General features: G+C 46.9%; 1 protein-coding gene across 2 annotated transcripts in view; it reads left to right on the top strand.

Moving 5' to 3' along the window:
- The window catches only part of LOC140186216 (uncharacterized), a 32,292-nt gene extending 22,473 nt beyond the window's left edge, over nucleotides 1-9,819 (top strand). For both annotated transcript variants that reach the window (XM_072240206.1, XM_072240205.1), the window contains exons 3-4: nucleotides 7,007-7,247; nucleotides 9,375-9,819. In XM_072240206.1, coding sequence (XP_072096307.1) covers nucleotides 7,007-7,247; nucleotides 9,375-9,624 — 491 coding nt within the window. In that variant the 3' untranslated portion in view covers nucleotides 9,625-9,819. The remainder of the gene's footprint in view (nucleotides 1-7,006; nucleotides 7,248-9,374) is intronic.
- Nucleotides 9,820-15,378: the final 5,559 nt, after the last annotated feature.

Raw genomic sequence — 15,378 nt, 5'->3', positions numbered from 1 at the left:
CTGGAGGAAGTGGGATTAGGAGGTGGGGGAGGGTGGATGGTTTTGCTGGAACAAGTGGGATTAGAAGGAGGGAGGGTTGATGGTTTTGCTGGAGGAAGTGGGATTAGGAGGTGGTGAGGGTGGATGGTTTTGCTGGAACAAGTGGGATTAGGAGGAGGAGGAGGGTTGATGGTTTTGCTGGAACAAGTGGGATTAGGAGGAGGAGGAGGGTTGATGGTTTTGCTGGAACAAGTGGGATTAGGAGGAGGAGCGGGGTTGATGGTTTTGCTGGAACAAGTGGGATTAGGAGGAGGAGGGGGGTTGATGGTTTTGCTGGAACAAGTGGGATTAGGAGGAGGAGGAGGGTTGATGGTTTTGCTGGAACAAGTGGGATTAGGAGGAGGGGGAGGGTGGATGGTTTTGCTGGAACAAGTGGGATTAGAAGGAGGGGGGGTTGATGGTTTTGCTGGAACAAGTGGGATTAGGAGGAGGGGGACGGTTGATGGTTTTGCTGGAACAAGTGGGATTAGAAGGAGGAGGGTTGATGGTTTTGCTGGAACGAGTGGGATTAGGAGGAGGAGGTTTGATGGTTTTGCTGGAACAAGTGGGATTAGGAGGTGGGGGAGGGTTGATGGTTTTGCTGGAACAAGTGGGATTAGGAGGAGGAGGAGGGTTGATGGTTTTGCTGGAACAAGTGGGATTAGGAGGAGGGGGAGGGTGGATGGTTTTGCTGGAACAAGTGGGATTAGGAGGAGGAGGAGGGTTGATGGTTTTTCTGGAACAAGTGGGATTAGGAGGAGGGGGAGGGTGGATGGTTTTGCTGGAACAAGTGGGATTAGAAGGAGGGGGGTTGATGGTTTTGCTGGAACAAGTGGGATTAGGAGGAGGAGGGGGGTTGATGGTTTTGCTGGAACAGGTGGGATTTGGAGGAGGGGGAGGGTTGATGGTTTTGCTGGAACAAGTGGGATTAGGAGGAGGGGGAGGGTGGATGGTTTTGCTGGAACAAGTGGGATTAGGAGGAGGGGGGTTGATGGTTTTGCTGGAACAAGTGGGATTAGGAGGTGGGGAGGGTTGATGGTTTTGCTGGAACAAGTGGGATTAGGAGGTGGGGGAGGGTTGATGGTTTTGCTGGAACAAGTGGGATTAGGAGGAGGGGGGTTGATGGTTTTGCTGGAGGAAGTGGGATTAGGAGGGGAGGGTTGATGGTTTTGCTGGAACAAGTGGGATTAGAAGGAGGGGGGTTGATGGTTTTGCTGGAACAAGTGGGATTAGGAGGAGGAGGGGGGTTGATGGTTTTGCTGGAACAAGTGGGATTAGGAGGAGGGGGGTTGATGGTTTTGCTGGAGGAAGTGGGATTAGGAGGGGAGGGTTGATGGTTTTGCTGGAACAAGTGGGATTAGGAGGAGGAGGGGGGTTGATGGTTTTGCTGGAACAAGTGGGATTAGGAGGAGGAGGGGGGTTGATGGTTTTGCTGGAACAAGTGGGATTAGGAGGAGGAGGGGGGTTGATGGTTTTGCTGGAACAGGTGGGATTTGGAGGAGGGGGAGGGTTGATGGTTTTGCTGGAACAAGTGGGATTAGGAGGAGGAGGGGGGTTGATGGTTTTGCTGGAACAAGTGGGATTAGGAGGAGGAGGGGGGTTGATGGTTTTGCTGGAACAAGTGGGATTAGGAGGAGGAGGGGGGTTGATGGTTTTGCTGGAACAGGTGGGATTTGGAGGAGGGGGAGGGTGGATGGTTTTGCTGGAACAAGAGGGATTAGGAGGTGGGGGAGGGTTGATGGTTTTGCTGGAACAAGTGGGATTAGGAGGAGGAGCGGGGTTGATGGTTTTGCTGGAACAGGTGAGATTAGGAGGAGAGGGAGGGTTGATGGTTTTGCTGGAACAAGTGGGATTAGGAGGAGGAGGAGGGTTGATGGTTTTGCTGGAACAAGTGGGATTAGGAGGAGGGGGAGGGTGGATGGTTTTGCTGGAACAAGTGGGATTAGAAGGAGGGGGGGTTGATGGTTTTGCTGGAACAAGTGGGATTAGGAGGAGGGGGAGGGTTGATGGTTTTGCTGGAACATGTGGGATTAGGAGGTGGGGGAGGGTTGATGGTTTTGCTGGAGGAAGTGGGATTAGGAGAAGGGGTTGGGTTGATGGTTTTGCTTGAACAGGTGGGATTAGGAGGTGGGGGAGGGTTGATGGTTTTGCTGGAGGAAGTGGGATTAGGAGGAAGAGGAGGGTTGATGGTTTTGTTGCTGCTTGTGTGTGACAGGGAGGAGGCTTTTGGGTTCTAATGCTTTTCTGTCATTCATTCTTTGTTTTTTTTCTCTCTGTTTCATGGCTGTCTGTGAAGAGTAAGAATTTCAGGTTGTATACTGTACACATTCCCTGATATTAATTTGAACCATTGTGATTTATTATCTTGCAGGCATTCACACTAAATCCAAAGAAACAAGTAATAATAATAATAAATAAATATTGAGAATGTGAGGTGAAGTGTCCTTGAAAGTGAGTCCATAGGTTGTGGGAGTAGTTCTGTGAAGATGAGTGAAGTTATCCCCTCTGTTTGGAGAGCCTGATGGTTGAGGGGTAATAACTGTTGCTGAAGTTGATGATTGTGAGTCCTGATGGCAGCAGTGAGAAGAGAGCATGACTGGGTGGTGGGGGTCCCTGATTATAGATGCTGCTTTTCTGTGACAATGTGTCATGTAGATGTGCTCAATGGTGGGGAGGACTTTACCCATGATGGACTGGGCTGAATCCACTACTTTTTGTAGGATTTTCCGTTCAAGGGCGTTGGTGTGTCCATACCAGGCTGTGATGCAGCCAGTCAATATACTCTCCACCACACATCTATAGAAGTTTGTCCAAGTTTTAGATGTCATGCTGACTCTTTGCAAACTAAGTAACAATATCATTAGTCTGACAGAAGTATTCAAAACATCCTTAACCATGAGTGAGGTGCCAGAGGACAGGAGGGTAGCTAATGTTTCTCCTTTGTTCAAGAAAGTCTGTAAGAACCTGGGAAATTATAGGCCAGCAAGCCTGGCATCAGTTGTGGGTAAATTATTGGAAGGCATTCTAAGAGAGAAGAATACCATCAGTGGCCACTTTAATAGGTACACCTGGTTGTTAATGCAAATAGCTAGTCAGCAAATCGGGTGGCAGCAACTCAATGCATAAAAGCACGCCGACATGGTCAAGAGGTTCAGTTATTCAAACCAAACATCAGGATAGGGAAGAAATGTGACTTTCACTGTGGAGTGATTGTTGGTGCCATAAAAGGTGGTTTGAGTATGTCAGAACTGTTGATGTCCTGGGAGTTTCATACACAACAGTCTCTAGAGTTTACAGGCGACTAGTAAGCAGCAATTCTGTGGGTGAAAGTGCCTTGCTAATGAGAGAGGTCAGAGGAGAGTGGCCAGACTGGTTCAAGCTGACAGGAAGGCGACGGTAACTCTATAACCACATGTTACAACAGTGGTGTGCAGAAGAGCATCTCTGAATGTACAACATATCAAACATTGAAGTGGGTGGGCTACGGCAGCAGAAAGCCACGAACCTACACTCAGTGGCCACTTTATTAGGTACCGGAGTTAAACATCGAGTGTATGTTTCTTAGTGTAATCTATACTATGCGTTTACGTATTGACTTGTACTTACTCATTTAAGCCCATCACCCCTACTGGGTCACTGGCCATTGACAGTAGCTCGCCAGACCCTCCGTCCTGGGCACGGCTTTCATGTTGTCTCCAGGTGGCATAGCAATTAGCGTGGCACTTGTACGGCTCGGGGTGTCAGGGTTCAGAGTTCAATCCCAGCATCCTCTGTGAGGAGTTTGTGCGTCCTCCCAGCGACTGCGTGGGTTTCCTCCGGGTGCTCCGGTTTCCTCCCACAGTCCAAAGACATATCAGTTGATCGGTTAATTGGTCATTGTAAATTGTCCTGTGATTGGGCTAGAGTTAAATCAGGGGTTGCTGGGATAGAGCGGCTCGGTGAGAGCCAGAAGGGCCTATTCCATGCTGTATCTCAAAATAAATAAATCCCACCTGCTGGACAGGCAACTTCCATCCTCCAACCTTCAGTCCTGGCAGATCAAGAATCTGTAAACCCTTACCTTATAAATATACAAATTTTACCACAAAGATATTTAAATCTATCACTTCTGTTGACAGCTTGTTCCTCACTCACCCTGCTCTCTGAGTGAAGGAGTTCTCCTTAAACATTTCACCTTTCACCCTTGACCTCTAGTGTAAATCTCACCCAACTTGAGGGTTGCATTTACCATATCTATACCCTTCATAATCCTACAGTATATATTTCTTTAAGATCTCCCCTCATTCTCCCACACTCCAGAGAATAATTACCAAACCGACTGAGTTCTTCACTCAGAGGGTGGTGAGAGTGTGGAATGAGCTGCCAGTGGAAGTGGTGAATGTGGGTTCGATTGCAATGTTCAAGAGAGGTTTGGATAGGTACATGGATGGGAGGGATATGGAGGGCTAAGGTCCGTGGGTGGGTGTAGAGACTAGGCCGAGTAATACTTCAGCACAGACTAGATGGGCCAAAGGGCCTGTTTCTAAGCTGTAGGGTTCTATGACTCTATTCAACCTTTCCCTATGATTCAGGTCTTCAAAACCCAACAACACCTTTGTAAGTATTCTCTGCACGATTTAGAACATAGAGCATAGTACAGCACAGTGCAGGCAGTTTTGCCAAGGACTGTATTTGTCAACGTGGAGCAGAGAGTGAATTTGTAAATCTGGCGGGAGCAAAGGATGTTGGAAGTGGGGAGGGTGGAGCGCCGTGGGAGGGGTGTGGGGCAGGTGGCAGAGAAGGGGTGCCAAGGAATGGGGGGGGGTGGCATGGGTGGTGTGGGTGCAGACACAGCCAGCTCTGAGACACCAGGCAAGGTCATTTGATTCCAAACAATTGGTTTATTGATCATTACAGAATGTCTCTCTGGTGCTTCCCGCTCCCTCCCCTCTCCCTTCCCCTTTTCCCAACCATGATTCCCCTCTCCCTGTCCCCTTCCCACTCTCAGTCCACAACAGAGACCCATATCAGAATCACGTTTATCATCACTCACATATGTCATGAAAGTTGTTCTTCTTTTGCGGCAGCAGTACAGTGCAATACAGTATTGTGTAAAACTCTTAGTCTCTCTCTCTCTCTCTCTCTCTCTCTCTCTCTCTCTCTCTCCTCTATCTATCTATCTATATATATATATCACTATATATATGTGTGTGCCAAAGTACTGTACTTGTGACACTCCCCTCCCCCATTACAGTTGCCACCGATCACCCTAAAGCTCTGCCCCTATTTTAATCTTGGGTCCATGAACCCATGAATACCATCTCAGCATTTCAACATTCAAAGTAAATTTACTATCAAAGTACATGTGTGTCACCACATACAACCCTGAGATTTGTTTTCCTGTGGGCATTCTCAGCAAATACAAAGAAGTACATTAGAATGAATGAAAAATTACACACACTGACAATCATGTGCAAATGAAGACAAACTGTGCAGATACAATCAATCAAACAATAAATAATTAAATAGAGAGAATGTGATTTGTGCTGTGAATTTAAACACTGGGCCAGGTAGACTGCAAAGATAAGGTGTCAGGACCAGAGGCGAGTGTTGAGACAGTCCTGCTCCACAATGTTTTACCCCTCTCTTCTGCACTGAGGGTGAGTCTGTAAGACTGCTCTGGCTTCCGCGTGCATTGTGTTTGCGACCTTCATGCCAATTTGCCCCATCGTATGATGAACGGAGACCAAGGCTTGGGCCTAATCCGGGCTCCGGCTCTATGGGCCTACTCCGGGCTCCAGGTCTATGGGCCTACCCTGGGCTCCAGGTCTTTGGGCCTACCCCGGGCTCCAGGTCTTTGGGCCTACTCCGGGCTCCAGGTCTTTGGGCCTACCCCGGGCTCCAGGTCTATGGACCTACTCCGTGCTCCGGGCCTATGGACCTACTCTGGGCTCCAGGTCTATGGGCCTACTCTGGGCTCCAGGTCTATGGGCCTACCCTGGGCTCCAGGTCTATGGACCTACTCTGGGCTCCAGGTCTATGGGCCTACTCTGGGCTCCAGGTCTATGGACCTACCCTGGGCTCCAGGTCTATGGGCCTGCTCCGGGCTCCAGGTCTATGGACCTAGCCTGGGCTCCAGGTCTATGGGCCTACTCCGGGCTCCAGGTCCAGGGGCTCAGTTTGGTTCAGAATGCTGTTGCTTGCTTTTACTGTTTGCAGGATTTGTGTTTTTCTTTCTTTCCCTGTGCATTGGTCTTTTAAAAAAAAATTATGTTCTCTTAGGTTTCTTGCTTTGTGATTGCCTATAAGCTGATAATTCTCAAGGTTGTATAATTTATACAAATTTTGATAATAAAGTTACTTTGAATTTTGAACTTCAGATGTGTATTGCTCCCTTATGTACTCATTATTGCTTTAAATATTCTTTCTTATTGTAAGGGGAGTGATATTTTTATCTCTTTCTCTGTGCTGCTGCTACAAAACAACAAATTTCACTATGAGTCAGTCATATTAAACTTAATTCTGAGTTTAGAAGAATGAGTGGGGTGGGGGTGTGGTTCTCATTGAAACGTACCAAATGATGAGAGGCCTCGACAGAGTGGATGTGGAAGGAATATTTCCTGTGGCTGGGGAGTCTAAGACCAGAGGACACAGCCTCAGAATAGAGGGGCATCTTTTTAGAACTGAGATGAGGAGGAATTTCTTTAACCAGAGGGTGGTGAATCTGTGGAATTTGTTGCCACAGACGGCCGTGGACGCCGAGCCATTGGGTATGTTTAAAAGGGAGGTTGATCGGTTCTCCATTACCGTAGTACGGGTGTCAAAGGTTACGGGAGAAGGCAGGAGAATGGGGTTGAGAGGGATAATAAATCAGTCATGACGGAACATCGAGGTGGAGTAACCTCTATGAGCCGACCGGCTTAATTCTGCTCCCACGTCTCATGGTTTTATATTAAACCTGGTTGCAATACAACTGACAATAACCTCTCTCTCTTTGGTGATGTTGCAGCGCCAGGTCCTCTGAAGGAAATGAAGACGGGAACAGCCTCTGTGAAGGACAGAACGTTGGAAGGGGTGAATGGGGATACCTGCAGAGAATTTTCCAACTTCGACAAGCACTTGATGACTTTAACGAAGGGCATAAACTCGGTGTCTACACGGACAGGTGTGTCGACGCTGGGTCTGGAGATTGTCGCTGGAGTCGTGACCGGAATCCTCCTGGTGGGCACCGTGGCTGGTATCCTGTTCTGGTACGAAGGAGGAGGCCAGGTTCCAACCTGCTGCCTCCAAATCCTCTCTTCCTCCTTATCTATACGTTTTTGTTTCATAACTAGGTGACCTTTATTTACCGCATGTACAGCGAAACATACAGTGAAACGTGTTGTTTGTGATGTCGTGCCGGGCGTTGCCCGCAAGTGTTGCCAGGTTTCCAGCGCCAACGTTGTATGCCTACAACTCAGTAATCCAAACCCGTATGTCTTTTTGGACTGTGGGAGGAAACCGGGGCACCCGGAGGAAACCCATGTGATCATGGAAAGAATGTATAAAATCCTTACAGACTGCAGTGGAACGAAACGCCGATCATTGGCACAGTACAGCGTTACACTGCCGAGCTGTTATACTGTACCATGCCGATTAATTAAGCTTGAATTGTTCAGACTGAGCCTGGCCCCAGCCTGTAGTAAGTGCTGCCACATTTCTGGCACCAACAGAGCATGCCCACAGTTTACTAACCCTAACCCGTAAGTCTTTAGAATGTCTGAGGAAACTGGAGAGCCGGAAGGTGGCGCGCCCACGCGGTTGCGGGGAGAACATACGAACTCCTTACACACTGAACCCGGGTTTCTGGCGCTGTAATAGCATTACGCTAACCACTGCAGCCCCCACGATGACAGCAGATGTTGGAGGAAGCCCTCCCATGCCTTGGTCCTCCTGAGTGGTGGCTCTCCAGCTGGCTGACCCAAGAGATCCGCATGTCACGAGGAGGTTCTCGAGAATGGTTCCAGGAACGAAAGGCTTAAGGTATGAGGAGCGTTTGATGGCTCTGGTCTTGTACTCACTGGAGATTAGAAGAATGAAGGAGGATCCCATTGAGACCTATCGAATATTGAAAGGCCAACATAGAGTGGATGTGGAGAGGATGTTTCCTGTAATGGGGGAGTCTAGGACCAGAGGGCACAGCCTCAGAATGGAGAGATGGCCATTTAGAATGGAGATCAGGAGGAATTTCTTCAGCCAGAGGGTGGTGAATCTGTGGAATTCATTGCCACAGATGTCTGTGGAGGCCAAGCCATTAGGTATATTTAAAGCATAGGTAGATAGATTCTTGATTAGTCAGGGCATCAAAGGTTATGGGGAGAAGGCAAGAGATTGGCGATAAGCGGGGTAATAAATCAGCCACGATGGAATGGTAGAGCAGACTCGATGGGCTGAATGGCCTAATTCTGCTCCCATGTCTTACAGTCTTAATATAAACCTGATCCTGACTCTGATTTTCTTTGCATTTCTACATGAGTCCAAGAACACCACCTCAATATTTTGTTCTCCTTTTTCACTAACTTATTTATTTTTTACAAAGTATTGTAATTCATAGCAAGTTTTATGTCTTTGCACTGGGCTGCAAGAGTGGTGGGGTGGAGATACATTTCCACCATAGGAGGTATAAAGTGTTCCTTCCCTCTGCTGGCCTCCGGGTCACCCTTGGGCGAGGTGTAGCCCCTGCTTACCCCCCTCCCCCCCGATCAGGGTCAGGTGACCATGGGGGCAGGGGGTGACGGTTGTTTGAGCAGTTGGTGCAGATCACAAGTCCTGGTCATGTGACCACTGACGCCAGGCAGACAATCTCTGAAGAGTATCGACAATGGCTGGGGTCACCCGTCTTGTAAAGACACTGCCCAGAAGAAGGCAATGGCAAACCACTTCTGTAGAAAAGTGCCAAGAGCAATCATGGTCATCCATGCCACGGCACATAATGATGATGTCATATGACATGGCACATGATGGTGATGATGCATAGTACTGCTGCCACAGAACAACAAATTTCATGGCACACCGTAGCGGTTAGCGTGGCCTATTACAGCTCCAGGCGTCGGAGTTTGGAGTTCAATTCCCGCATCCTCTGTAAGGAGTCTGTACATCCTGCCTGTGACTGTGTGTGCATGGTTTCCTCCGGGTGTTCCGGTCTCCTCCCACAGTCCAAGGATGCAGCAGTTAGTAGGTTAACTGGTCATTGTAAATTGTCCCGGGATTAGGCTGATGTTAAATCAAGGATTGCTGGGTGGCGCAGTTTGAAGGGCCAGAAGGCCCTGTTCTGTGCAGTATCTCTAAATAAATAAATTGATCAGTGATAATGAAGCTGATTCTAATTCTGTTTGCAGTTGCTATTTATACAAGGGGCTGAAAGCTCTCAGGAAAGGAAAGTCAAGGCGCCAGAAGTGCAGGAAGTACTGTCGGAAATCGAAGCACCGCCGTCCACGCACGGAGGATCCGGTCACCAGGGAAGAGGAGGTGTTTCAAGTGGAAACCCCGGAACCGACAATGTCAAGCTTGCCGGAGCAAGGCGAACATCAGAGAGCATCAGACACCAACTCAACGTTGTATGGATTCGACATGTTGCAAAGCAACTAGCGTCAGGCCTCCTGCCTCTAGGTGGCGCTGAGCCGGTCTGCCGTCATTGGTCATTTTCTGCAATGCTGTTGGTCTCGGGCAGAAGGCGCTGCACTCCACACTTCTGTCTTTACCTCTTACCTTTCCCATAGCCGATCAGAAACTTCACCGAACTACTGTTTGGACTGTACACAGTTTTTAGAAAATTAAGTAAAAAGAGATGATTACAATAAACTATTTATTTAAAGTATGCTGTCTCACAGTCGGGTTTCTGTTGGAGATTCAGACAGAAAATGCTGGGGGATCTCAGCAGGTCAGGCAACGCCTATGGAAATGAACAGTTGACATTTGGAGCCGAGACACTTCTTCAGGACTGGAACGGAGGGGTGAAGACGCCAGAATACAAAGATGGAGGGAGGGGGAGGAGGAGAGGACAAACTACAAGATAATAGGTGAAGCCAGGTGGGTGGGGGGGGGGTGGATGAAGTAAGAGGCTGGGGGGTGAAAGGTGGAAAAGGTAAAAGTGCTGAGAAGAAGGAATCTGATTGGAGAGGAGGGTGGCCCATGGGGGGAAGGGAGGTCATCGGGGCACCAGGGGGAGGTGATAGGCAGGTGAGGAGACGAGGTAAGAGCCAGAGTGGGGAATTGAAGAATTGAAGAAGAGAAGGGAGAAGGAAAAGAATTCCCTCTGTCGGCGTGCAAGCCAGAGCAGTACAACAGGGAGAGAAAGCTGTTGCCCATGCAGCAGGCTCCCCCCCCCACCCCACTCCACGCAGGTTGCCAGTCAGTACTGAACTGCCTTAGGGACTGCAGCTCTCGGACTTCCCTTGGGGTTGACTTCCAAAGCCTTCCCCGTGAGTGGGTACAGCCCCAGGGTGTAGGTTTAGATCAGGGTCTTCCTCCTGGATGAGCTGCCTCCCACAGCTGATGAACCCCATCTGCCCAAAGTGACCTTTGCCCCTTCTCCTGTCAGTAGAAATGGCTCTGCTGGGCTCAGTGGCTGAACCACATGTGTATCCATACTACAATTACTGGAAGATTCACGGAGGAGCCTGGGATCGGGCCCGAGAGCAAGGAAAGGACTGAGGTTTGATTGCGGGGCGGAATTGGAGAAGCTGGGTATGGATGGAACCATGGCAGTGGGGCCCAGGCAGGAGAGTCAGGGCCTGGGCCAGGGAGTGAAGAAAGCCCAAAGTCTGAATGATTTAAGCGCCGGTTCGGATTGAAAAGGTCAGGGTGTCGGGGCTGGAGGTGAGGGACGAGCCGGTGAGGTTTACTTATCTCCGTGCTGAACTGAGGCTGTAGCCTGTGACTAACGAGCTGCTAGACAGCCTGCAGTGACGACTGGCTTCATGGCTGCTGACTCACTTTTGTGAACTTCAGCTGTTTGATTCCGTTTGTTTGAAGGATTTGTTTATTGGGTGTTTGACAGTCTTTTCTGAATGGGTTCTATTGGGTTTCTTTGTCTTGTGGCTACCTGTAAGGACACCAACCTCAAGGTTGTATGTAGTACAGTATCCACACTTCGATAACACTGGACAACAAATTTTTTCAAAAGTGTTGCTTCCTCAGAAGTTTTATTTGTTTATGATAGACCGCTTGAAGCTGAACACAAATATAATTTCAGACTACTTGTAACACGTAGGAGTTTGCAGAAACAAGAATTTAGCTTTTATTGAATATCATATGTTTGATTGTATAATTATGCTGACACTTTCCAATAGTTCAACTAAGTTAAAAAAGTTTTGTTGATGAGTTTCATTTGTACTTAGTGTCTGAGGCTTCTCTCTTCAGCGTCCAACAATAATCAGCCAGCATTGATGGATTCCAGTTGCCCTGATACCGTTTCTCCATGACTGCAATGCCCTGGTGAAACCTTTCACCGTGCTGGTCATTGACAATGCCAAGATTTGCAGGGAAGTGGTCTAAATGGGAAAGCAGAAAATGAATCTTTAGTGACATGTTGCACTTCATGGTTTTGTATGCCTGAACCATGTTGTCAACCAGCTGCACGTAGTTTAGTGATCTGTCATTGCCAAGAAAATTTTCAACAACATCCTTGAATTCCTTCCATGTGATTTTCTCCAGTCCCACTAGAGTTCTTTGAATTACCTGTTTGATTTGTGGACCAACAAAAATGCCTTCCTTAATCTTGGCATCAGTTATTCTGACTTGAATCTTGAATTGAAATAACAAAACACAGGCGATTTCAAAAGGATGGTGTGTGAAAGGGAAATTTCATAGTGATTTTCATGATTGGCAGCCCAAAATATCACTGGTGTTTGTCATGAAGTTTGTTGTTATGCGGCAGCAATACATTGCAATTCATGATCATAAAAAACTGTAAATTGCAGTATATAGAGTAAAAAAAAGTTATATAAGTGGCGCAGAAAGAGAGAAAAAGGAGTGAGGTGTGTCCATTCAGAAATCAGATGGAAGCTGTTCCTGAATCGTTGCGAGTGTGTGTGTGTGAAATACACAGCAGACAGGAAGTGAAAAATAACCATATTACACCAGGAGTGGTAGAAGCAGAATTAGGCCCATCGAGTGAAGAGGGAACAGAAAGACATCTTTAATGTCTTCTTGTCTTTCTTATAACTAGAAGATAAAAGCAAGAGCGTGGCTTTATAAAGCACTGGTGAGGTCTCACTTGGTCTATTGGGAGCAGTTTTGGGTCCCTTGTCTAAGAAAGGGTGGGCTGACATTGGAGAGGGTTCAAAGCAAGTTTATGAAAATGACTCTGGGATTGAAATCTTGTCATATGAAGAGTGTTTGATCGACCTGGGCCTGTATTCACTGGAATTCAGAAGAATGAGGGATGACCTCATTGAAACGGATCAAATGGTGGAAGTCCTCGATAGAGTGGATGTGGAGAGGATGTTTCCTGTGGTGGGGGAGTCTAAGACAAGAGGGCACAAACTCAGAATAGAGGGGCACTCATTTAGAACGGAGATTAGGAGGAATCTCTTTCGACAGAGGATGGTGAATCTGTGGAATTTGTTGCTGAGTCACTGGGTATATTTAAGGCAGAGGGTGATAGATTCTTGATTGGTCGGGGTATGAAGGGATACGGGGAGAAGGCAGGAGATTGGGACTGAGAGGAAAATGGATCAGCCATGATGAAATGGTGAAGCAGACTCGATGGGCCAAATGGCCTAATTCTGCTCCTATATCTAATGGTGTTATAATACCCAGAAAGAAGTGGTAAGAGCAGGAAGGAGGTAGTGATAATATGGAGATTGAGGTTTAGGCACACAGGGTTAAATAGTGCATTGTTGTTAATGAAGAAATGCATTAATAGGAGGGGTGAGTATTGTAATCAGCAAGAAGTGGTTGAGCATACACTGTTGCAGTGTCCAAGATACAATCAAGGTTGATTTTAAAGTTATCACAGAATAAAATGCAATTTAACATCAACAACCTTTTTCAGAAGGATCGCAGGATTATCATTTTAAGTATATAGTGCAGTTCCTTAAGAACACAGGTATTTTTTAAAGAATCTGAAACAAATATAAATATCTAGGATTCAGGTATCCTGACCCGCACTCCAGTTCAGAAGGTGGTGGTGATTAACGTTAAGGTCTTTTAGCAGGGTAACAGATATCATTTGTAGTGCCAGCAATCAGGGCTCAATTCCTTCTCTGTCTGTAAGGAATTTGGATGTTCTCCCTGTTACTGCATAGGTTTCCTCCGGGTGCTCCTCCCTGTCCGACTTACCGGATATGAAGTGGTCTCTTTATTCAATAGAACGAGACACAGCAGCTACATCACATTGAGACCTGTTTGACCCAATACTACATGACATTTTATCTGCTAACTATCAAAGGACAATTCTATATTTACACTCTATCTACAATGCTTCCTTTGAGTCACAGATAGTTTTCACACATCTCCTTCTTCGGCCAAAATGAATGAAAAGTCGCATTGTCTGGTTTTCAGTTAACTGGTGTCCACAGCTCCAGGAAACTATTGTCCAGAGCTGCATTTTAAATTTGGTCTACAATCCACATTCAGGCCTAAAGATTGGTTGCTGAAGTTACTATTTGCTATATACCTGAATTCCAGAATATGCTTTAACACTCTGTAATCTCTGTGTCTTTGGTACGTGGAGTACTGAGTACAGTTCTGGTCGCACCACTGTCGGAAGGATGTTGAGGTTTTGCAGAGGGTGCAGAAGAGGTTCACCAGGATGCTGCCTGGTTTAGAGAGTATGTGGTATAACAAGAGGCTGGATAAAGTTGGGTTGTTTTCTCAAGAGCACTGGAGACTGATGGGAGATCTAATAGAGGTTTATAAAATTATTAGATTAGATTAGATTAAATTCAACTTTATTGTCATTGTGCTGAGTACAGATACAAAGCCAATGAAATGCAATTAGAATCTGACCAGAAATGCAAAGAATAGTGTTACTTACAAAATAACTGCGAATAAAAAGTAAGTGCTACAGCACACAAATATAAAAGTACTGAGACAGTACAATATGGGTGCAATACTGCTTAGCGCTGTGATGTGAGGTTCAGCAGGGTCACAGCCTCAGGGAAGAAGCTCTTCCTGTGCCTGCTGGTGCGGGAGCGGAGGCTCCTGTAGCGCCTACCGGATGGGAGGAGAGTAAAAAGTCCATGGTTAGGGTGAGATGCATCCTTGATAATGATCTTCCCCTAGTATGGTGGTAGAGGCTTTTAAGAGCCGTTTGGACAGGCAGGCACATGGGTGTGAGGAAGCTGGGAGGGATGTGGACATGGTGTAGGTAGGAGGGATCAGTGTGCTGTTCTGCGCCTCGCAGCACATCGTGCAGCAACCTGGCCTTTGCTTCAGCATTTTTGTCTGGTTTTCACAAGGCCAAGTTTTTAGTTTGACGCTCGACCCAGCATGGATGGAAAGCGTGGAAGGAGCTGGCTGGGATCGAACCCGGACCACTGGCCTCGAAGTCCGGGGCAGGTGGCACTACACCGCCGGCCGGCAGGAGGGATTAGTGTTTGGGTGATTTTCTTTTTCTTCTTCTTCTATTTCCGGCTGTTTAGACACATCGAGGCGTATTACAGCCCTCCACAGGATGTATAATTAATTATAGAACTTCAAGGAACTCAAATCCTTGAATACAACCTAGTCTTACGTATAAACTGAATAACAGACTCTTCAATCAGATGTTGATTCTCTTGATGGCCAAACAAAGATTTACGAGAAAACCAAAATAAATGTAAGCCAGATAGCCTCTTGAATAACATGCTTCTTTCAATCTTGTATCGATCACAGCTCAGCAAAACATGCTGGACTGTCTCTGGACAACCACAGTCACATAATCCAGTAGGATGTTTTCCTATTATCTTTAAATGATAGTTTAGTCCACAATGCCCCAACCTAAGTCTTGTAAATTTCACCATATCTCTACGACTTAAAAGATAACAGTCCGAGACCTTTTTAACTAATGGGTGACTAGAAAAATAATACCTGCCCCTTAATTCATTTTTCCAATCCTCCTGCCATTTCTTCGCTATACCTTTTTTAATCCTACTTCTCAATTCTGCTCTGCCTAGGGGAACTCTAATTTCTGCTTGCCTGCTCTGTAAGGAAGACTTTGCAATGCCATCCACAATTTCATTTCCCTCCACCCCAGCATGCCCAGGTATCCATGAAAATCTAACTGCACAACCCATCTTCCCTACTCTAAACAACACTAAGAGAATCTCAAGAACTATGTCAGGACGAGCTTTTGATTTACTCCCTTTTATAGACTCTGAGGCAGCAGCAGAATCCGAACAGATGATAACCCTACGT

This window comes from Mobula birostris, chromosome 22 (genome assembly GCF_030028105.1).
Source record: "Mobula birostris isolate sMobBir1 chromosome 22, sMobBir1.hap1, whole genome shotgun sequence".
NCBI lineage: Eukaryota > Metazoa > Chordata > Chondrichthyes > Myliobatiformes > Myliobatidae > Mobula > Mobula birostris.
This window is presented reverse-complemented; position numbering and strand designations above follow the sequence as displayed.